At 36.9% G+C, this 23,019-nt stretch overlaps 1 protein-coding gene across 3 annotated transcripts in view; it reads right to left on the bottom strand.

Moving 5' to 3' along the window:
- Nucleotides 1-23,019, bottom strand: part of cdh8 (cadherin 8) — a 155,201-nt gene that overhangs the window by 110,582 nt on the left and 21,600 nt on the right. For all 3 annotated transcript variants that reach the window (XM_077713448.1, XM_077713449.1, XM_077713447.1), the window contains one exon: nt 18,095-18,515. In XM_077713448.1, coding sequence (XP_077569574.1) covers nt 18,095-18,337 — 243 coding nt within the window. In that variant the 5' untranslated portion in view covers nt 18,338-18,515. The remainder of the gene's footprint in view (nt 1-18,094; nt 18,516-23,019) is intronic.

Here is a 23,019-nt window from a genome sequence, read left to right as displayed (position 1 = left end):
ATTTATGGTTTTAAAAGGGCGTACAAATGTGTTACTTTGAAGGGTAAATCTTAAGAAAAATCATTGTAATTGACAATTTCTCCGGTATAAGCTGCACCCTTAAAATAGTTTTTTTTTTTTTTAATTTCTCTCATATAAGCCGTCCCCTGATTCACAATTTTCACCTCCATATTCATGATTTTAATAGGGAGTACAATCGTGTTACTTTGAATGGAAAATCGTAAGAAAAAATATTGCACATGCGATAGTGTTTCATTCAAAAAAGATTGTCTGCTGAATTGCAAATTCTGACATTACCTGCTTAAAAATGCATAGAAAAAAGTAAGTCATGTGGGCAGTACAACAACAGGAAGTGTAGTAAATAGTAGTCAGGTTTGTCAGGTAAGATAAGGGCGCCCTGAGCGACCAATCGCAAGCACAAACAAGTCAGTTTTTCACGTTTTATATAAGATACGAAAAAATTATTGACTGTCATCAATAGACACCTAAATAAATTTTATTTTGTGTTTTATCTGTGTATTTTTTCTCGATTTTGAAATAAATAACCATAATTTTAAAAAATAGAGAACGCAAGAGCCTTCCACTTGTTTTAATAGTTGATCAAAATCAAGTTTAAACATAAACAAAACAATTCCGATTTAAAATCCAGCCTATTTTATAACCAAAACAGGCCCATATTGACAAAATTTTCCAACCACTCGCCAACAAACCCCTCCCCCTTTTCCACAGTACCCCCTTTCCACAATATTACTAAAATTACCCCGTCTATTATTCATAAGAACAAAAAATCTTGGAGTACAACATTTCATTAAACGCCAATAACACAGCAGGTTTAAAAAAAAAAAGGTGGGCCAACGATGTAAGCGCGGAAACCCGCACAACGGGGGGTCCAACGACCACGCTACAACAACAACAACAACGACGAAAACAACAAGCGTTCATGGCAAAGATAAAGGCAATTAGCACCATTTAAAAAACAGTTAAAAGCTTGTTGCTGGCGTTGAATACTCGCCGTTCCCCCAACACCTCATTACCAGCCAGAAGGGAAAAGGGGCGGGGCCAAACTACTCTACTACAGTAGCCCTGGCATACAATGCTAACACCTAGCGCCAGGATACTAGCGGAACAATTTAAACATGCATACAAACAGCTAGCTTGCTCATTAAGTATTCATGATTCATCTTGATTTTGTATTATAAGCGTTTGAATTTTTTATGCAATTTTTTTTCCGGATTCAGCACACACATAAAAAAAAAACACACGGAAATACACACAAATAGTACAGCGCACAACCGGAGATTTAATCAAGCGCCGCAGGAGAAGAGAAAGTGTCACTTTCACACAGGAGGAGATTTCAATCATCATCCGGCACCCCCGTACACAAAAAAAAAAAATGACAGGCGGAGGTTTTGTCCGAGGGGGTGTTGGTGTACAAAGTGGTGTACGCGCGGCGGAATTTTTAAGTGATGGGGCATTGGGGTGTAATTGAATAAATGAGGTTTTTGTTGGGGTTTTCATATGGTGAGAAAACTCACTTGAATTAAATTTGCCCCTGAGAGACGTTTCAATGATTGACGGGAAATTGATTGTTTTGGTAGAATTCAACGACAAACAACTCGATGATGAGAATTGAACGGTTTGGCATCCATTTTGGCTCAAGGAGCCAGTTGGGATTTAAGGAGTTGATCTTTGACCTTTGATTTTGAGATCTGATCTTATCACACTTTGGAAGTTATTTAAATGAATTAAATATAGTATAAGTATAAGAATAAAAGTATCAGAGGTAGTTGACTGGGGTGGCTCAATCACCCCTGCAACCCTCATGAGAATAATTGGTTAAGGAGATGAATGAGATTTTTTTTTGTAATTTATAGTATTTAACTCATTGATTGGCTGGCTGGCCACCAGTTAAGGGAGTTTTCCAACTGGTGCTTATATTTAGATGGAGCTCCAGCACCCCCTGCAACCCTCATGAGAATAATTGGTTCAGAAGATGAAGAATGACATTTTTTTAATTCATAGTGTTTAACTCATTGATTTGCTTGTCACCAATTAAGGGAATTTCCCAACTGGTACCCATATCTAGTTGAAGCTCCAGCACCCCCTGTGACCCTCATGAGAATACTTGGTTCCAAAGACAGAGAATGATATTTTTTTTTTCCTAGAGTTTAAATCATATTGATTGACGGGCCACTAATTAAGGGAGTTTCCCAACTGGTGCCCATATTTAGATGAAGCTCCAGCACCCCCTGCGACCCTCATGAGAATAATTGATTCCGAAGATGAATTAAATTTTTTGTTTTACTCATATTGATTGGCTGACCACAAGTTAAGGGAATCTCCCAACTGGTACCCACATTTAGCTCCAGCACCCCCTGCAACCATTGTAATTATAAGTGGTTCGGAAAGTGAATAAAACAATCCCTCATTTACCAACAATAGTAATTATTTAAAGAAAAATTACATCTTAACATGAATCCTAACACTTGAGTCATTAACCAATCACTTCCAACCACCCCAAACCGATTGGTCTTCCCCAACAACAGCCAATGAGCACCTCCATAAAAAGCAGTAGACTCATAACCCAGCCATGCTTTTGCCCACACGGGGTCGAATAAGAGCCCACCCGGGATCGGACGCGTGGGTAGAGGCCCCCTTTAGCCATTATTTCGGCTGGCCTTCTCGTGGCGTCATTAAAGCGAAATAATTCATCCACACGAAAAGGTCAGCGGCACGTTAAGACAGCGGCGAGTCAGAAAAAAAGACGCCGAGAAGGTGGAAGTCGGCGTCAGTGATTGAGGTGAGCGACCCTCGCCACTGATGATCATCACCATCTTTAATGGCGGTTCAGCGTGATGATCTTCAATGAAATGTCACACATACACATTTTACCTACAATATACACACCTGTACTACCGTCTAAAATCAACAACAAGGTGCATTATGGGCCAGAAAATGAAAGTATAGGAAGACGAACATAAGAAAAGAACGGCAGCCAATTAGAAGGTTTCAAATGATGATAATAATACGTAATCTCCATTTAAATGATCACATGTGAGCCATTAAGGCCTTTTTGAAATTGCTTCATCTGCTAAGCTCTCATTTTATATTCAGTTTTTTTTTTTTTTTTTTGCAATCCCCAGGCACGGTTTCACTTAGCTATTTGAATTTGTGGCTGTAGACTCACAATAAGTTTAAGCGGTGGTGTAAAATGTACGTCTTGTGGGCTAGAAATGGTCCGTGAGGGGGGATAAGTGTTGTAAAAGTAGAACTTTGTGGGTTTTGTGATTAAAAATTGTACGCTATACCCTTAAAAATTGCTTTAAAATCGTTGGATTTTGCAATTTCTCGCGTATAAGCCGCCCACTAATTCACAATTTTCACCTCCATATTTAGAGTTTTAATAGGGAGTACAAATGTGTTATTTTGAAGGGAAAATCTTAAGAAAAATCATTTCTGCTGAAACATTTCAATATATATATATATATATATATATATATATATATATATATATATATATATATATATATATATATATATATATATATATTTTCTTTTTTACATTTACCATATTTTCTGGACTATAAGTCGCACCTAGCCAAAAAAATGCATAATAAGAAAGAAAAAATATATATGAGTCGCACCAGTCACATTTTTGGGGGGAAATTTATCTGATAAAATCCAACACCAAAAACAAACATGTCATCTTGAAAGGCAATTTAACATTTAAATAAAATAGAGTAAAAAACAGTCTGAATAAGTGCACTGAGCCAGCAATGGCAGCCACAAATAAGTGTTATTTGTTTACCTTTTATGCAAGATACGTTTTTTTTTTGTCCTTGAATTTAACTCGTAGACGTCAAAATAAATTTTCTTTAGCATTTTATATGTTTATCTTTTCTTTATTTTGAAATACTGTATTTTCACGACTATAAGGCATACTTAAAAGTCTAGTGTGGTACAACCAGGAAGTGTATTTGTAAGGTTCTAGTTTTCACTAGTGTACAATAATTTTCTCAACCTTATATTTTCATCATTTGCCGCCAACCAATAAAATCTGGCCCGCGGGTCATAGTTTGGACACCCGTGTTACGTTTTGAGTCATGCTAGCACTACAAATTCTAAAAAAAATGGCTGCCGTAGGACAAAAAAAAAAAAACGCATGGGCAATTACATTAAAATATGACATTGTGGGTAATAACGACAGTAAGAATGTCATTTCAACCCGCGTAAAGTTCACCCTGGCCACAATGTCACCACTGACAGGTGTACGGACCATTTAAAACAAAAAAAATGGCTTCCTGTTCCACGTGTGAACTACTATGATCACAAAAAACGGTCGCAATTGCGGTCAAAACGTAATCCCTCCCTGGCAGCACAAGTTTGGCGAAAATCAGCGGAGCGTTTTTACCCATAATCCTTTAGTACAGTATAGCGAACAAACAAACAAGGCGACTAAAACCCCTTTCCTTGGCAGACGTAATCACGGCTGTGTCTTTGTTTGCATGATATGCTCTCAAAAGCTTCCAAAGATGCATTTAGCACGACTTAAAGCCCTTCTCTTCGAGCGCTCGCTGAAATTGAACAACTGGATGTAATTATACGTTCAAAGTGATCTGACTGTGAGTATTAAAAATAAACATTGAGCGCTTTTTCTGCTTGGTTAAGAATCCATCAAGTTGTATCAAATATAACTGTGTAGATTAAATTGGTTCACATGCTATTGTGTACATAGTGTCAAACTTTGTGCAGATTCATGCATTTTTTTGCACATTTCTCGCATATAAGCCATATTTTTTAACTAAAAAATATATTACTGGATCAAGGGTACGGCTTATATGCGCACAAATTAGATTTGACATTGTTAACATGGCATTGTTTACATAATTTCCAACTTTGTTAGGTTTGAGGTGCAGATTCATGCATATTTTTTTGCATATTTCTCGCATATAAGCCATATTTTTTAACTAAAAATATATTACTGGATCAAGGGTACGGCTTATATGTGCACAAATTAGATGTTACATTGTTAACATGGCATTGTTTACATAATTTAAACTGTTAAGTTTGCGGTGCAGATTCCTGCATTTTTTTTTGCGTATTTCTCGCACATAAGCCATATTTCTTAACTAAAAAATATATGACTGGATCAATGGTACGGCTTATATGCGCACAAATTAGATTTTACATTGTTAACATGGCATTGTTTACATAATTTCAAACTGTTAGGTTTGCGGTGCAGATTCCTGCATTTTTTTTTGCGTATTTCTCGCACATAAGCCGTATTTTTTAACTAAAAGATATATGACTGGATCAAGGGTACGGCTTATATGCGCACAAATTAGATTTTACATTGTTAGCATGGCATTGTTTACATAATTTCAAACTATTAGGTTTGCGGTGCAGATTTATGCATATTTTTTGCATATTTCTCGCATATAAGCCATATTTTTTAACTAAAAAATATATTACTGGATCAAGGGTACGGATTATACGCGCAAAAATTAGATTTGACATTGTTAACATGGCATTGTTTACATAATTTCAAACTGCTAGGTTTGCGGTGCAGATTCATGCATATTTCTCGCATATAAGCCATATTTCTGACTTAAAAAAATGAGGACAGAATCAAGGGAAGGGTTTATAAGCGCAAAAAATTAGATTTGACATTGTTAACATGGCATTGTTTACATAATTTCAAACTGTTAGGTTTGCGGTGCAGATTCTTGCATATTTTTTGCATATTTCTCGCATATAAGCCATATTTTTGAACTAAAAAATATATTACTGGATCAAGGGTACGGCTTATATGCGCACAAATTAGATTTGACATTGTTAACATGGCATTATTTACATAATTTCAAACTGTGTTAGGTTTGTGGCGCAGATTCATGCACATTTTTTGCATATTTCTCACATATAAGCCCTATTTTGTAACTCAAAACAATTATGCCTGGATCAAGGGTACAGCTTATATGCGCACAAATTAGATTTGACATTGTTAACATGCTATTTTGTACTTTGCGTCAAACTTAGATAGGTTTGCGGTGCAGATTCATGCATATTTCTCGCATATAAGCTCCATTTGTAGCTAAAAAATGATGACTGGATCAAGGATAGGGCTTATATGCGCACAAATTAGATTTTATATTGTTAAAATGCCATTGTGTATTTAATGTCAAACACAGTAAGGTTCATGGTGTAGACTCCTGCATATTTCCCACATATAAGCCGTATTTGTAACTAAAAAAAATGACTGGATCAAAGGTATGTATTATTTTTCCTTCCAAGAAGTGAAAATCATGTTTCTGTGGCGAATCCCTGTCATGGCCGCCAGCTCTCTCAGTTGCAATAATAATTTAACGACAAAGCGCGACCATTCGCTGGACTCCCCAAAGTCCCCAAGCCAAATAATAAGCTGTCCTTTATTACTCACATCTGTGGCCTCGGTGTGATTAAATCCAGGTTGTCACATGGAGTTGCGTGTTGACTTCCCGACGGCATTGTTAATTCGTCAAACCTTTTTGAACGCAAACTCGTGTTTTAGCGTTTGACAAGTTCTCATGCACCCCCCAATTTCCCGCCTACCAGCCACATTGCTGGACTGTGTGTGGGTGGATCATTTAGTCTGTTAAATCATCTGGCACTCTGCCTTGAACTTTGCTCTGACTAATTTATAGGAATTAAAGCAGATGACCTGACATGCTTGCTTGATGCATCGCTTTGCTTAAATGAGCTTGTTTTCATTGTGGATTATGCAGAAAAGGTGTGCTATATTCTATCTAATTTGTCACGATTTAGCTCGTATTATAACACAAAAGCCAAGAGATGAGAAATAATATAAGTTTAAAAAATTCAAAGATACTATGATTTATTTTGTAAGTGCTAAGAAAATGAATTGCTACGCTATAATAGCTAAAATAAGACATGTCATTTAAATAATACATTTATTAGCCATTATCAGAGGAGTAGAGCAAGGTTGGGAGGGTGTTGGAGCCTATACCAGCCGACAAAGAGCAGTAGAGCAAGATTCGGAGGGTGCTAGAGCATATGCCGGCCGAAAAAAGCAGTAGAGCAAGGTTGGGAGGGTGCTGGAGCCTATGACGGCCGACAAAGAGGAGTAGAGCAAGGTTGGAGGGTGCTGGAGCCTATGCCAGCCGACAAAGAGCAGTAGGGCAAAGGGTAAGAGGGTGCTGGAGCCTATGCCAACCAATCTATTTGTATGTTGGAACGGTCGTTTGCTTGTCAAAGCGTTGCACAGCTAAAAAAAAATGTAAGTAGAGGTATTTGAAAATAGAGGTATTTGTGAGTGGAGGTATTTGTGAGTGGAGGTATTTGTGAGTGGAGGTATTTGTGAGTGGAGGTATTTGTGAGTGGAGGTATTTGTGAGTGGAGGTATTTGTGAGTAGAGGTATTCGTAAGTAGAGGTATTTGTAAGTAGAGGTAATAGTAAGTAGAGGTATTTGGGAGTAGAGGTGTTCGTGAGTAGAGGTATTCGGGAGTAGAGGTATTTGCGAGTAGGGGTATTCGCGAGTAGGTGTATTCACAATTAGAGGTATTTGTAAGTAGAGGTATTTGTAAGTAGAGGTATTCGTAAGTAGAGGTATTTGAAAGTAGAGGTATTAGTAAGTAGATGTATTCATAAGTAGAGGTATTCATAAGTAGAGGTAATAGTAAGGAGAGGTATTTGTGAGTAGAGGTATTCGTGAGTGGAGGTATTCGTGAGTAGAGGTATTCGTAAGTAGAGGTATTTGTAAGTAGAGGTATTCGTAAGTAGAGGTATTCGCGAGTAGAAATATCCGCAAGTAGGGGTATTCATAAGTAGAGGCATTCCTAAGTAGAGGTATCCGTAAGTAGAGGTATTTCTAAGTAGAGGTATTTCTAAGTAGAGGTATTTCTAAGTAGAGGTATTCGTAAGTAGAGGTATTCATAAGTGGAGGCATTCATATGAGTAGAGGTATTCGTAAGTAGAGGCATTCGTAAGTAGAGGCATTCGTAAGTAGAGGTACAACTGTATCTAGAATTAAAAAACTTCAAACAGGCATACTCTGATATTTTCAACTAGTACATCCAGCTAGTTATTGTATGTTTTTCCCCGAAACTGCAACCAATAATAATTGCGATCACAAGACAGATTTTAAGCCAAGGTGCGACATGATGTTTTGTATTCACCAGCAGACCTCGTACACCACCACCTTCACACTAATCTGGTCCCAACAGCTCAATCCTTGCCTGTGTTTTATGACACTTCCTGATATAACCGATCCCCGGCGGTATGGGCGATAGGCCACACAGCCTCGGGGAGAGAAAAAAAGAAAAACCAAGGCAGAGGAACGAGGAGGTTATTTCCCGTTAAATCACACAAGAAGGCGGGAATGAAGATCTAAGACAGCGGATACTAAAATTACACCGGTGGGTTCCCCAAAAAAAAAAATCTTGTGGATGTGAGTACAAACAAAATAAAACAAAATATGAATGAAATTCGGATAAACACTGATGGGATTCACCCACCTGAATCCAATAGAAATAAATACAAAAATATGGGAATCCTCTAGAGTAGGGTTGCCAAATAAGTTTGGTTTCAGACCCAGATTCTTTGTATCCCATTTTTAAAGAAAATTTAAAAGACAATATGAAATGTGATTGTGACACACACTACAATAGCAAAAGAGTGAAATTAAGTCTTAGTAATGTAATAATGTACTATTTACTACTCAAAAGGGTCATTGGGAAATAAATGTATGCTCGTATCTCAAAACGTATATCTTATCTCAAGACAAATATTTGCCCAACATGTTACTCTTATCTCAAGACAAATATTTGCCCAACATGTTACTCTTATCTCAAGACAAATATTTGCCCAACATGTTACTCTTATCTCAAGACAAATATTTGCCCAACATGTTACTCTTATCTCAAGACAAATATTTGCCCAACATGTTACTCTTATCTCAAGACAAATATTTGCCCAACATGTCACTCTTATCTCAAGACATATATTTGCCCAACATGTTACTCTTATCTCAAGACAAATATTTGCCCAACATGTTACTCTTATCTCAAATCTATCTCGTAGGTTGGTCTACTCTTATGTCGAAGCATTTTCAGTATTTTTGGGCTAAGTTATAGTGAGTTATAGTGTAAAATTTATGGTAGATTGCCCTTATTGCTAGAAAACCGGCCTTGGTTGACAACCATACAATAGTTCAGTGGTGGTGGTGGTAACAGAGTGTACCTTGAGAATAATAGTGCTCTCTGAACCACTTGCTATTTTACCAAAAGTCTACAGACACTGTATTTATAGACTAGGCGTCCTACATCTTAGTTTCCGGGTGTGTGAAGTCTGCTCGTGGCAAAGATAAGCAACAAAGAACCTCCAAATGTTGACTTTTATCTCTGCGAGTCATTAAGATCTCTTAGAAAAGGGAACATCTGTTAAATATGAATAAATAGCACAGAAAATGAGACGCCATGAATCTTGATTGTGATCTCTTATCACCTAAATCGCCGAGGCCGGATTTTTCAATGGGTGACAAAGCGGAACGTGGGAAGGGGTGAATGGTTATGGGATGGCGGAAGGTAAGAATTTAAAGACTGTGTGGTTTTTAGACAGGTGTTGTGTTATTTTAACCATTGGAAATGTGCTTGTTTTTGGCAGTTAGACTTAAAAATAACTGAGATGTATGTCATTTTTGTTCAAAATAATGTTATCTTGGCTACGCAAAAACGTAGCGTAGCATAATCCAACATTTTTTGAATGTTCCGCCCTTGGCGCTATTTTTTTTTTTTTTATGTCGGTAAAATTTGATAGGCTTAGAAAAAATTCTAAGAAGTGTGTGGAAAGATACAGGAAGGGTTTTCCTTTGGTTATTTTAAAGATTTTTTTGTGTGTTTTGTGGGGAATTGGATGAAGTATGTTTTGAAGAAAAGTCAGGGTATTTGAAAGGGTAATCGGACGTTTGGTCGCCGGGACGTTTGGTCGTCAGGACGTTTTTGGTCGCCCGGATGTTTTTGGTCGCCCGGATGTTTTTGGTCGCCCGGATGTTTTTGGTCGTCCGGACGTTTTTGGTTCGCCGGACGTTTTTGGTCGCCGGGACGTTTTTGGTCGCCCGGACATTTTTGGTCGCCCGGATGTTTCTGGTCGCCCGGACGTTTTTGGTCGCCCGGACGTTTTTGGTCGCCCGGACGTTTTTGGTCGCCCGGAGGTTTTTGGTCGCCCGGACGTTTTTGGTCGCCAGACATTTGGTCGCCGGACATTTGGTCGCCGGACGTTTTGGTCGCCGGACGTTTTGGTCGCCCGGACGTTTTTGGTCGCCCGGATGTTTTTGGTCGCCCGGACCTTTAGTCGCCCGGACCTTTGGTCGCCCGGACGTTTGGTCGCACAGATGTTTGGTTGCCTGGACGTTTGGTCGCACGGTCGTTTGGTCGCCTGGACGTTTGGTCGCAGCAAACAAGGGAGATTTTTCACATTTAATGTAAGATAAGGTTTATTTTTTCATGAATTTCATTCATAGATGCCAAAATTAATTTGGTTTAGCGTTTTATCGGTTTATCTTTTCTCTATTTTGAAATACATTACCACAAATACTGCATTAACTTGTGTTATGGCATTTCGTCTTGGTCACTTTGCAGTTTTTGTGCATGTCAACTCTAATTTATGCGCATATAAGCCATTTTTTGCGATAATTACGGCCTATATGCGAGAAATTTGTTCTATCAGACCTGCAGCATTAGTTTAACATATCCTATCAATGTTGTTTTTTGGGCGTTTTACATAAACAAAGAATTAAAAGTTCAGAAAAACTTTTTTTTGTGTGTTTTCAGACTTTATTTCCACCAGGGAAGCTCTGTCAACTAGCTTGTTTCTACTCTCCAAAGAACACTACTACATCACGCTACGCGTACTTCTCAGCAGGATCGATAATCAAAGCCGTATTGCCGTCAGGCCGGAATTGATGAATGCTAATGGTTGATTATCAGCGGCGGATGAAAAGCCTGAACGATGCGCCGGGCAAAAAAAAGCGGCCAATCATTATCAACCCACCCTCGCTAAGCGATGGTTGGCTAAGATGTGCATTGAAAGGAGATTTGTAGGGAAAAAGTTATGGGAAATATCTACACTACAACGGCCATTAATTGGCAACAAAGAAGAACACAAAGCAGATTTGTCTTTGTTGAAAAACGCCGTCATTTACTCGCCGTTTTGGTGTCTTTGTTCCGTGGATATTTAATGGCCGGACGACACATGCTGGCATGCATATTGTAAAAGAAGCTTTGATAAAAAAATGCTTCAAAAAGTTTGGAAGGCTCGTTTATATTAGGAACGAAAACATGTATCATCATTTTCTGCCTCCTCTCATTTAAATGTTTCATTTTCTGCCTACCCTCATTTAATTCTCTCAAATTCTGCCTCATTGAATTCTCATTTTCTGCCTCCTCCTCTCATTTAATTCTCTCATGTTTTGATCTTCCACTCATTTAATTCTCTCATATTTTGCCTCCTCATTTAATTATCTCATTTATGCCTCTTCTTATTTAATTCTCCCATTTTGTACCTCCTCCTCTCATGTAATTCTCTCATTTTCTGCCTCCCCCTCTCATACAAGTCTCTCATATTCTGCCTCCTCTCATTTAATTCTCTCATATTCTGCCTCCTCTCATTTAATTTTCTAATATTCTGCATCCTCTTCTCATTTAATTCTCTCATTTTCTTCCTCTTCTCATTTAATTCTCTGAGATTATGGATCCTCCTCCTCATTTAGTTCTCTCATAATCTGCATCCTTACATTTAATTCTCTCATATTCTACCCCCTCCTCTCATTTAATTCTCTCATTCTGCCTCCTCATTTAATTCTCTCACATTCTACCTCCTCTTATTTAATTCTCTCATATTCTACCTCCTCCTCTTATTTAATTCTCTCATGTTCTGAATCATCTCATTTGATTTTCACATATTCTGCATCCTCCTCTCATTTAATTATCTCATATTCTGCATCCTCCTCGCATATAATTTTTCTCATATTCTGCCTCATCCACACATTAAATTATCTCATTTTCTGGCTCCTCTCATTTAATTCTCTCATATTCCTTCCTTACTTTTCCAATTTTTCCTTGCTCTCTCTCTCCCATTCTCCCCCACCCTCTCTCTCTCCTGTTCCTTTTCGCCCTCCCCTTCACTCAACCACACCCCCACGCCATTGTCTCCCCGTCTTCCCCGAAACAAAGTAGCAATCCAAACTAGCCTCACACGCCATATCACAATGTCAGAAATACGCTGAGCTGAAGAAGAACATCGGCAAGGAGACGATGGCGGTGGGGTGGGGTGGCGGGGAGTCGGGCCGGTATTCGGGAGAGAGAGGGGGGGGTAGTGTTACGCTTCACGGCCGTCCTTCTCACTTGTCTACACACCTACATACACACACACACACGTCTACCCCTCCTGCATTAATGCTAATCGTCTGTGCCAGGCGAGAAGGCAGTGAATGACACGCAGCTCCAAATCGATGGCGCCCAATCTCCTTCGCGGCCGCCATGATGATGTCGCAAGAGCAGACTGGGGGGGGGACGGGGGGGACGCGTGTGTAATTAAAGTGCAGCCCAGTGCAGTGCATTTTATTACCTCCGCAAAGGCCTGGAAGGAAAGTCTGCTGTGTATGTGTGTGTGTGTGTGTGTGGGTGTGTGTGTATTGCAGTTTTCGATATCGCAAAGCAATCAACATGTGAGTTGCACTAAAGTATGCTGTCGATGCACCAGCTTGCAATTTGTAATGTCCTAATAAGAAGACATGAGATAAGACAATTCCTTAATGTTCAACCAGAGAGGAAATTTGGGCATAACAGCAACGTAAGTATAAAGTATGGTAGAACTATATAGGCGTGTTTAGATCTAGTAGTAGTATAAGGGGACTCTAAAGTCGAGATAATTGAGGATATTCATTAAAAAAATGGAGTAAATGTAAGTATTGTATATATTTAAGTATAATGTGCAAATTTTTGTGCAAAAACTGAAGTAAAGGGTGTGTGTTATACACAAATCCCGGTGAAATACTGCCCTCTATATGTGGAAACTCCCCTTTGCGGCTATTGTGTATAATGGGAGATGTAAAACCTGTCTTTGGCCGCTAGGGGGTATTAATCTAACCTTTTTTTGCAAAAGTTAGCCTTCTCCAAATAGCTTTTGGCAAGTTTATAGAGTAATAGTAGCGGTAAAAAAATGTTTAAAAAGTTGTTCCAGGGAAATGAAGAGTGCTATCCTTGCTTAAGAAGAATGAAATCATTTTTTAGTGGATCTGATGATGATGAATTAGACCAAAAAATGTTAAATATTATGATGATGAATTAGACTTTAAGGATTTAGAATTGTAACTTCCATTTGAGAATTGTGTTCATACTAGTAGTAGTTTATTTTACCTGGTTTCCGTCCGTATGTTGTGAATAAATATTTTGTCATGGCGACACGTATTCAGCAAAAAAGTTACACAATTTTTTGGTAACAAATTATGAGTGCGCGTTATAGATGGGTGCGTGTTACATTCGAATAAATATGGTACTTTAAAATGAGGGTAAAAAACACATTTTAAAAATTATTTTCAAGCAAAAAAATGATTTTTTAGTCAAAAATTATGTTTGCACGTTATACACGGGTGCACTTTTCCCTTGATTAAATACAGTACTTTAAAATGAGAGAGTAAATCACACATTTTTAAAATTATTGTCAAGCAAAAATTTGTAGTCAAAAATTATGGGTATGCGTTACACTCGAATAAATATGCTATTTTAATTTTAATGAGAGAATAAACCACAAAATATTTGAATTATTTTCAATGTATATCATTCTCAGGGTCATAGGGTACAACAAAAATGAAAAAAATATTTATTTATGTGTTATGCCAAACATTCGGCATGCCCATATTTGGCCAGTGTTTCAAATTGCTCTTTTGGAGACTTAATTACCCACAAATTGACTCGAAAAAACCTGCAAAAAATATCTAACCTGATTAAAAGAATAAATTAAATTAAATTAAATAATTTTATAAAATCCACTTTAGCTAAAATCTTATTTAAACATCGCATGGTCACCTCATATGACGTATTTTTAAATTAAAATATGTCTAAAAAAAAGTCCATGAACATCTGCGCTCTACTGCACTCTTCTATTCCCGTCTTAATTGAGCGTGAGCTTCACTGAAGTGTGAAATAAAATGGTCTTAAACCAAAAATGCCGCTTGGGCCAAGTCTCCTTTTTAATACTCAAGTTATCCGTAATGAGTACTTCACCTTGCTCTGAATCATCATCATTATCACCTTGCAAAAAAATATACATAAAAACCTATTTTTCCAGTTCCAGTACTTTTCCGAGTCCTATTGAAATTTTAATGTCCAAGCCTGGAGACTTTAAAACATCTGTGATGACTACCAATGTATTTTTTTTAATATATTTTAGTTATTTTTACGCAAAGTATGCGTAGAATTTCAGCATGTAGTCAACAAATGTTACTAAAACGTACTTATGGAGCTCTTTATTGTGTCCTCCTACGTAAGGTACCTTGCAAAATTTTAGGCCAGTCAATGTGTGGGCGGAGTTTAGTCAGCAATGGAGTCTAGTCAGATGGGTAAAAATAGTGTGGGTGGGTTTCTATTGGTCGAGAAGTAGTGAGTAGGTAATATGTAGTCAGGTAGGTAGATAGAAACTTGTCAACGTATATGTTTTTCCCATATGTTATGGTGTGTGGGACAGGTGTCCAAGAGGCGGTCCGGGGGCCAAATCTGGCCCACCGTATCATTTTGTGTGGCCCGGGAAAGTAAATTATGAGTGGTGAGTTTCTGTTTTAGGATGAAATTAAAATGAAGAGTATAGATGTATAATACATTTCCTGATTTTCCTCCTTTTAAATCAATAATTGTCATTTTTTTGTCCATTTTTCTGTGTTTTTAGTTTAAAAATATTTTGGGGAAATCTAAAAATATATATAAAAAAGCTAAAATAAAAGTTTTTTTTAGATTTATAAAAAAATGAAAATTCAGGTCTTTTTAATCCAGTTCTTTTAATCCATTTATAAAAAATAAAAAAAATCTAAATATTCTATCTAAAATGGTCCGGCCCACGTGAAATCAAGTTGGCGTTAAAGCAGCCCGCGAACCAACCGTTGGTTTATGCTTATAACAACTTTTGTACTGGATTTTTTTTAACTACGTTTCTTGTAAAACCGATCTTGTTGTAGCCATTTTGGCTCTAAACCGGAACGTCTCAGTCACTAGAAACAAACGGAAACATCATCATCATTAAAGTAACAATAGTAAGCGACATTTTAATAATTAGCAACAACTACAGAATTTTAAAATGTTTGCATACAAAAGGTGCACCAACTGATCGGACGCCTCGTCCACTTTGAGGTAAAGTTTTAGACTTTTAAGAACGCCCTTTGTGAGTAAACATTTGTTTGTTTTCCGGATAAAGGGATTAGTATTAGTTATAACTATTTTTTACGTGCAACTTATAGTCCAGAGAATACGGCACATACTCATATTGTGTAGTTTAGTTTTTTGGTGAATTGTCCTTGAGAAGCCATTAAAATTTCAAGGATTTAGATTTCTGTCTATCGTAATCACTTATGCAAATATTAAGTCATTCCTTCAATCAACGAGGACGCCTAGTGGTTGAGACGTCAATTATTCATATCATATTTTTACAGATTTTCCATCCATTTCCTATCCAACTACTTAAAAAAACATCCTCATCCTTTTCTTTAAATGTCTGGCAAGTTGAACAACTACATGATTCATAGTGTGCAAATAAAACCGATTTTTAAAATTATAGTGTCTTGAATATTTAATATGCGATTCCTTCAAATGTCAAGATGAAGATGACACCATCATCATCACTTTGGCGACATATAGTCAGTTATTACCGAGTATATATGTAGCATTTAGTATTTAGCCTTCATTTTAATCATAAAACACCATAAAAAATGAAATAATAAATAAATCTAACTGTCAAAAAACACACTGACTTTTATACATTTATATGTCAGTTCCGCCCGGTAACAGGCATTGTCAAATCCATCCGAGCTTCCTAATTGGCTGGCCTTTAAAAAATTAATGTGCCACTTAACAGCATTTTTGTGTTTGTTTAAAAGGCCGACATCAACACACAGGTGCGAATCCCCTACGGCAGCCATGTTTAATTGATGCGACCATATGACGACGGCGCGCAAAAGTGGCGCAAAATGGGCGCAAAATGGGAACGGAGGGGGTGAAAGAGCAAGTTGAATGCTAGTAAAAAAAAGGGAAGAAAATGGAGGCTAGCATTTACGTGGAATAAAATGAGCGAATGGGGGGCTATGTGCCAGCTAGGATGACTCGCCCCGCAGGTGAGGCCCAGAAACGAGCTGTGAACAAGCTGCTTTGGCCGGGACGACACCTCGAGACGGGCCAGGGAACAGGTGGCCTGAACCGCAGGAATAGCCCGCGGTTTTGCCCGTAAGCACTCTAGAACGCTAATGACAATGGCGGGTATGTGCCACTAAAACACTAAAAATCGAAGAATTTGAATGAGTTACTTCATTTTTCTGGATCTAATTTTTATTTGGGAGAAAATTAGGTAAAGAGAAATGAAATAAGTCATCTAAATTGTTCGATTTTTAGTGTTTTAGTGATTGAAACACTAAAGAAATTGCACAATTTGTGCGACTTATTTAATTTCTCTTTATCGAATTTTCAACTAAAACAGTAAAACTCAAACAATTTATTAGACTCATTTTATTTCTCTTTATCTAATTTTCACGACAAAGGAAAGTTAGATAAAGAGAAATGAAATAAGTAATCTGAATTGTTAGATTTTTTTGTGTTTTAGTGATTGAAACACTAAAAAAATGCACAATTTTTATGACTTATTTCATTTCTCTTTATCTAATTTTCAATTAAAACAAAAAAAAATCTAAGAATTTAGATGATTTATTTCATTTCTTTATATCGAATTTTTATTTGGGTGAAAATTAGGTAAAAATAAATGAAATAAGTCATTCAAAATAGTGTTTTAGTGGCACCAACCTTTTGTTTGATTTATGGGTGGGTAATGCATTGTTTTTTGTTGTTGTAGGATGAACCAAAATATGTTTTTAATTGTATTTTATCAAGCTATTATTTAACTAATCTTACTTAGTATTAGGCGATTTTTCGGACTTTAAGTCGCACCACATTCTAAATTGAATTTTTGTGATGGCATTTCTTATTTTATTTGATCAGAAACCTGGATTAAACACATGTTAAAGTAACAATCTAAAAATGGAGAAAATAGGCTTAATAAGTATTGGTTAATATAATAGTTTTGTCTAAAAAAACAACATAACAGGTGGTCGGTGGTCAGAGGAAAAAAACAAAAACATACTTGAGTATTAGTCGCAATGCCCAGCAAAAGTATGACAAAAAAGTGCGACTTATAGTCCGCAGAATACTGTAATAGTAGTAAGTATTCGTTTTTTGCTTTTTGGCAACATTAATTTAAGTTTTCATTTCCAAACATGGCATTGCTCGACTTGTTTTCACGAATGTGAAAACAACTTAGCAACATTTAAATATAAACTTTCCACATTCCGACATATTGCCAGACTTTTACAGACATATTTTACCTTAGCTTAGCTTCCTAGCATCATCCACAAATCCCAAATTTCACTCACCTTCTCCAACCATCAACCCAAAAACATACAACCACCATTCAAAATATCGTCATTTACCGTAACCCTCATCCCCCCCTTGTCAAACCATAACAAGACGACAAAGCTCCCTCTATTATCCTTTACTCCCTCATTGAAACCCCCCCATAAACAATCCTAAAGCTACTCAATGCCTCTATCCTATTGTCCACCGACTGTATTATTATGAAGGACATGTTGGGCTGTTTTTTCTTTATTCACAGCCAAGAAGCATTTAAGCTCTTTCCATATCTTGGCTTCCCCGCGACAAGCTAAAAATTCTCTAGGGGGGGAAGACGTAGGAGAAGATGGAAGGAGGGGGCGGGGTATTTCAAACGTCCGAATAAATGTTCCCGTACGATAAGCGAGCTTAATATAAAACGACGACAAAGGCCGCCACTTACCCTGCCAACCAAAATTGGGTCTGGTCCAGAAAATTCTTCCAGCACAAACATTTGGTTCCAAACCCATCCTCTCTTGGCTCGGTTGAGCGGTCGCTGTCCTTCTCCGGGATCGGCGGTATCGGCAATGGCGGTGGTATCGGCACCCCCGATGGGCGTCGTGGAGGCGTAGCAAAGCAAAGTAATCCACACCAACAACGAGGATAAACGCGCATCCTTTAGCATCTCTTCGGATTTCCTCCACATCTTCGGTTTGCGTTGTTGTTTGGTTTTGTTTTGACGGCAGAAAAACTCTGGCCGGGTGCTGGGCGGCTTTTCAGATGTTGGATAAAAGGTCAGTGGCGTGAAAGGTCATTTGGTGGGGCCTTCCATAGGGCGAGGTATCCAGCACAGCGTCCATTTGGCCTTAATCTGAGCGGGAGACCTAAAGCAAAGAGAGAGTGACTATTATTAAGCATAATAAAGCCTTTGTTGGTTTCATTTTGTGTTATCTTATAGGTGAGTAGGTTAACAACGAGTCGCCAATGAGTACTGATTTTTTTCTGCATAACCCATAAAAAATCACATGATTCGTGGATCAATCAATAATGGTTAATCAAGGAGTGAAATTCCGTTTTAGTACAGCGCCATCTAGTTGGTGTACAACACAATCCTCTACTACTACTACCATCAGCACCATCCCCACTACTATTGCTACTACTACTACTACCATGACTGCAACTACTACTACCATGACTGCAACTACTACTACCATGACTACTACTGCTACTACGACTGCAACTACTTCCACTACTACTACTTCCACTCCTATGACTGCAACTACTACTACTTCCACTCCTATGACTGCAACTACTACTACTTCCACTACTACGACTTCCACTACTACTACTGCAACTACTACTACGACTTCCACTACTACTACTGCAACTATTACTACGACTTCCACTACTACTACTGCAACTACTACTACGACTTCCACTACTACGACTGCAACTACTACAACGACTTCCACTACTATGACTGCAACTACTACTACAACTTCCACTACTATGACTGCAACTACTACTACTACTTCCACTACTATGACTGCGACTACTACTACTACTTCCACTACTATGACTGCGACTACTACTACTACTTCCACTACTATGACTGCGACTACTACTACTACTTCCACTACTATGACTGCAACTACTACTACAACTTCCACTACTATGACTGCAACTACTACTACAACTTCCACTACTATGACTGCAACTACTACTACAACTTCCACTACTATGACTGCAACTACTACTACAACTTCCACTACTATGACTGCAACTACTACTACAACTTCCACTACTATGACTGCAACTACTACTACAACTTCCACTACTATGACTGCAACTACTACTACAACTTCCACTACTATGACTGCAACTACTACTACAACTTCCACTACTATGACTGCAACTACTACTACAACTTCCACTACTATGACTGCAACTACTACTACAACTTCCACTACTATGACTGCAACTACTACTACAACTTCCACTACTATGACTGCAACTACTACTACAACTTCCACTACTATGACTGCGACTACTACTACTACTTCCACTACTATGACTGCAACTACTACTACAACTTCCACTACTATGACTGCAACTACTACTACAACTTCCACTACTATGACTGCAACTACTACTACAACTTCCACTACTATGACTGCAACTACTACTACAACTTCCACTACTATGACTGCAACTACTACTACAACTTCCACTACTATGACTGCAACTACTACTACAACTTCCACTACTATGACTGCAACTACTACTACAACTTCCACTACTATGACTGCAACTACTACTACAACTTCCACTACTATGACTGCAACTACTACTAAAACTTCCACTACTATGACTGCAACTACTACTAAAACTTCCACTACTATGACTGCAACTACTACTACAACTTCCACTACTATGACTGCAACTACTACTACAACTTCCACTACTATGACTGCAACTACTACTACAACTTCCACTACTATGACTGCAACTACTACTACAACTTCCACTACTATGACTGTGACTACTACTACTACTTCCACTACTGAGACTGCAACTACTACTACTTCCACTACTGAGACTGCAACTACTACTACTTCCACTACTGAGACTGCAACTTCTACTACTTCCACTACTATGACTGCAACTACTACTACTACCACTACTATGACTGCAACTACTACTACTACCACTACTATGACTGCAACTACTACTACTACCACTACTATGACTGCAACTACTACTACTTCCACTACTATGACTGCAACTACTACTACTACTACTACCATGATTACAACTACTACTACCATGACTACAATCTCTATAAATAACAAACAAAAGGAACTTAAATCCACAGACAGGTTAACGAGACAGCAGGTGGGAGACAACAGGTGAAAGCAACAGACACTCAGGACAAGTGACGCAAGGAAAAAAGTCCAGCCTAAATCAACAAAACAACTTGCTGTTTTTGGAACTAGTTCAATTTCAAACCCAGAATAAAAATCAAATAAAAAAAAAAAGATTACTAACTACTGCAAGGCACCGAAACCCGAGTCCATCTCTCGTTAATTTCATTCCAAGCATTCGTTTTGCTTCAGCGTGTAACACAAAATCTATACAATATACAACAGCCAAAAATGAATTTGCCCTTGAGGGCTCATAAAGAGTTTAATATATTTAAAAAAAAATAAAAGAATGGTACTACCTCATACATTATATTTTATAAGCTTATCTGTAATCGTCCCTTTGGTTCTCGTTATAAATGCTAAAACGGCCTCCTAAGGTTTAAAGACTGAGCAGAATAACAACAAATAGCGTGCTGTCACTTTAATGGATGGAGTTGTTTTTAATACGATTTATGTAGCGTTAGCCACCTGTTTCAAAACAAAGGTAGGAAGAAACTTGATTGTTTTACATGCTGACTCGCCTACGGAATTCTACTTTAGATTTAACTTAACTAAAAAATGTTTAAAAAAGTTGTGTGGTACGGTGGAGGAGTGGTTTTCGAGTCGGACTCGCAGTTTGGGGGTCGAGGATTCGATTCCGGATGGGTTTTTGCTATGTGGAGTTTGCGTTTTGTACCCGGGATTATGTTTTTTTCCCCCAGGTACACCGGTTTTGTCCAATATTCCAACAAAAAATCCATGCTAAGCTAATTGTATGCTAATTGGACAAAAAAAGTATGCTAAGCTAATTGTATGCTAATTAAGGAATTTTTTTCATTCATAAACAACTCTAAAACAAATGCTAGAATGCAAATTTGCTATTTAGAAGGAATTAAACATTAAAAAACTTTAGTTTGAGAAGGATTTGTGTTAATAAAAATGATTTATATATAGTTATATTATAGCATATTCCATATTTTTAAGGGGAAATATAAGAGTGACCAAAATACTCTTAACTTCAGAATACAAACTATCCAAAATATTACTCAAAAAACATATTTTTTCTTGATTTACGTAAAAAATGACCACATTTTAGAAGAAAAAAAAATCAGCATATACTGAAAATAAGTGAAATTATTTGACATATTTATATTTACTCCATTTTATATGCTAAATTTACAGTGTACACAAGAAGAAAAACATTCTGAATTATGGAAAAAGGGCGTAATTTGCCATATTTTTCATTGAATTTCCATTTTTTGCCATCAGCATTTTGGGGAAATAATGTTTATTTGTGTAATCTCGCTCTATTTAGAAAGTAATTTGAGAGAGAGCGCTAACCGCTATTTGGCTAGCGTCTTATGTAACCCCTTTTCAGTAAAAAACAGTCCAAATGAGCATGTAAAAGAACGATATCATGATTTATTCATGAGCAAAAAAAAGCATGGCGGCGTGGATTTCTTATCACAAAAGTTCTGGCGGGTTTATTCGCGTTTTTTTTTATTTATTTAATTTCACCCGGTGTTAAACTAATTAACGAGCTATTTATTGTAAAGAGCTGGTCGTAATACAGTGGTGAGCCCAATACTTACTCTCTTTAAACACATGCTATTAAAACAATATGTTTTTTTATGTTTATGTATTTATTTATTTAATACCCATTGGCAGCAGTTGGATCACTTAATAAACGTATTTATTGGTTATTTTTTTGTCTGTGTTTGCTGTTATTTGTACACTTTCCTACATATTTATGTTGTTGACTATTTATGTATTTATTAGTATTGATTATTAATTTATTGGTTATTGTTATTTATTGATTTATCTGATTCTTTTTTGTTGTTATTTGTGTATTTTACTACTTATTATATTGTTGACTACTTATTTATTACTTTTTTATTGCTTTCAGTGCTATTATATAAATATTTTTTTATATTTCTATTTTTGTTTTGTTGTTACTATTGTTGACTATTTAATAATTTATTAATTATAATTATTATTTTTATTTTTTTAATTGGTACTTCAGGTTGTTGTTGTTTTTTGTGTATTTATTTTGTTGACTATTTAAAAAAAATCATAACAATAAATAAATCAGTTTTTTGTTGTTATTTGTCCACTTTCCTACTTATTTATGACTCATTTATTGTTATTATATATATTTTTTTAAATGTTTCCATTAGTTTGTTGTTGTTTTTGTGCACTTGTTATTGACTACTTATTTATGTATTGTTATTATGATTATTTATGTCAGTTTTTTTGGTGTTTTTATTTGTGCACTATCCTACTTATTCTTGTTTTTGACTACTAATTTATTTATTACTTATTTAATGTTAATATAATTATTTTTTTTTAAAAGTGTCCATCAGTTTTGTCTTGTTCTTCTGTGCACTTATTTATGTTGTTGACGACTTATTTATTTATCATTAAAATAATGATTTTTTTATTTGTATGTTTTTGTTGTTGTTGTTATTTATGCACTTCCCTACTT

Source organism: Stigmatopora nigra, chromosome 3, assembly GCF_051989575.1.
Source record: "Stigmatopora nigra isolate UIUO_SnigA chromosome 3, RoL_Snig_1.1, whole genome shotgun sequence".
Classification (NCBI taxonomy): Eukaryota; Metazoa; Chordata; class Actinopteri; order Syngnathiformes; family Syngnathidae; genus Stigmatopora; species Stigmatopora nigra.
The sequence above is the reverse complement of the archived record's forward strand: the minus strand, read 5'-3'. Positions and strand labels throughout refer to the sequence as shown.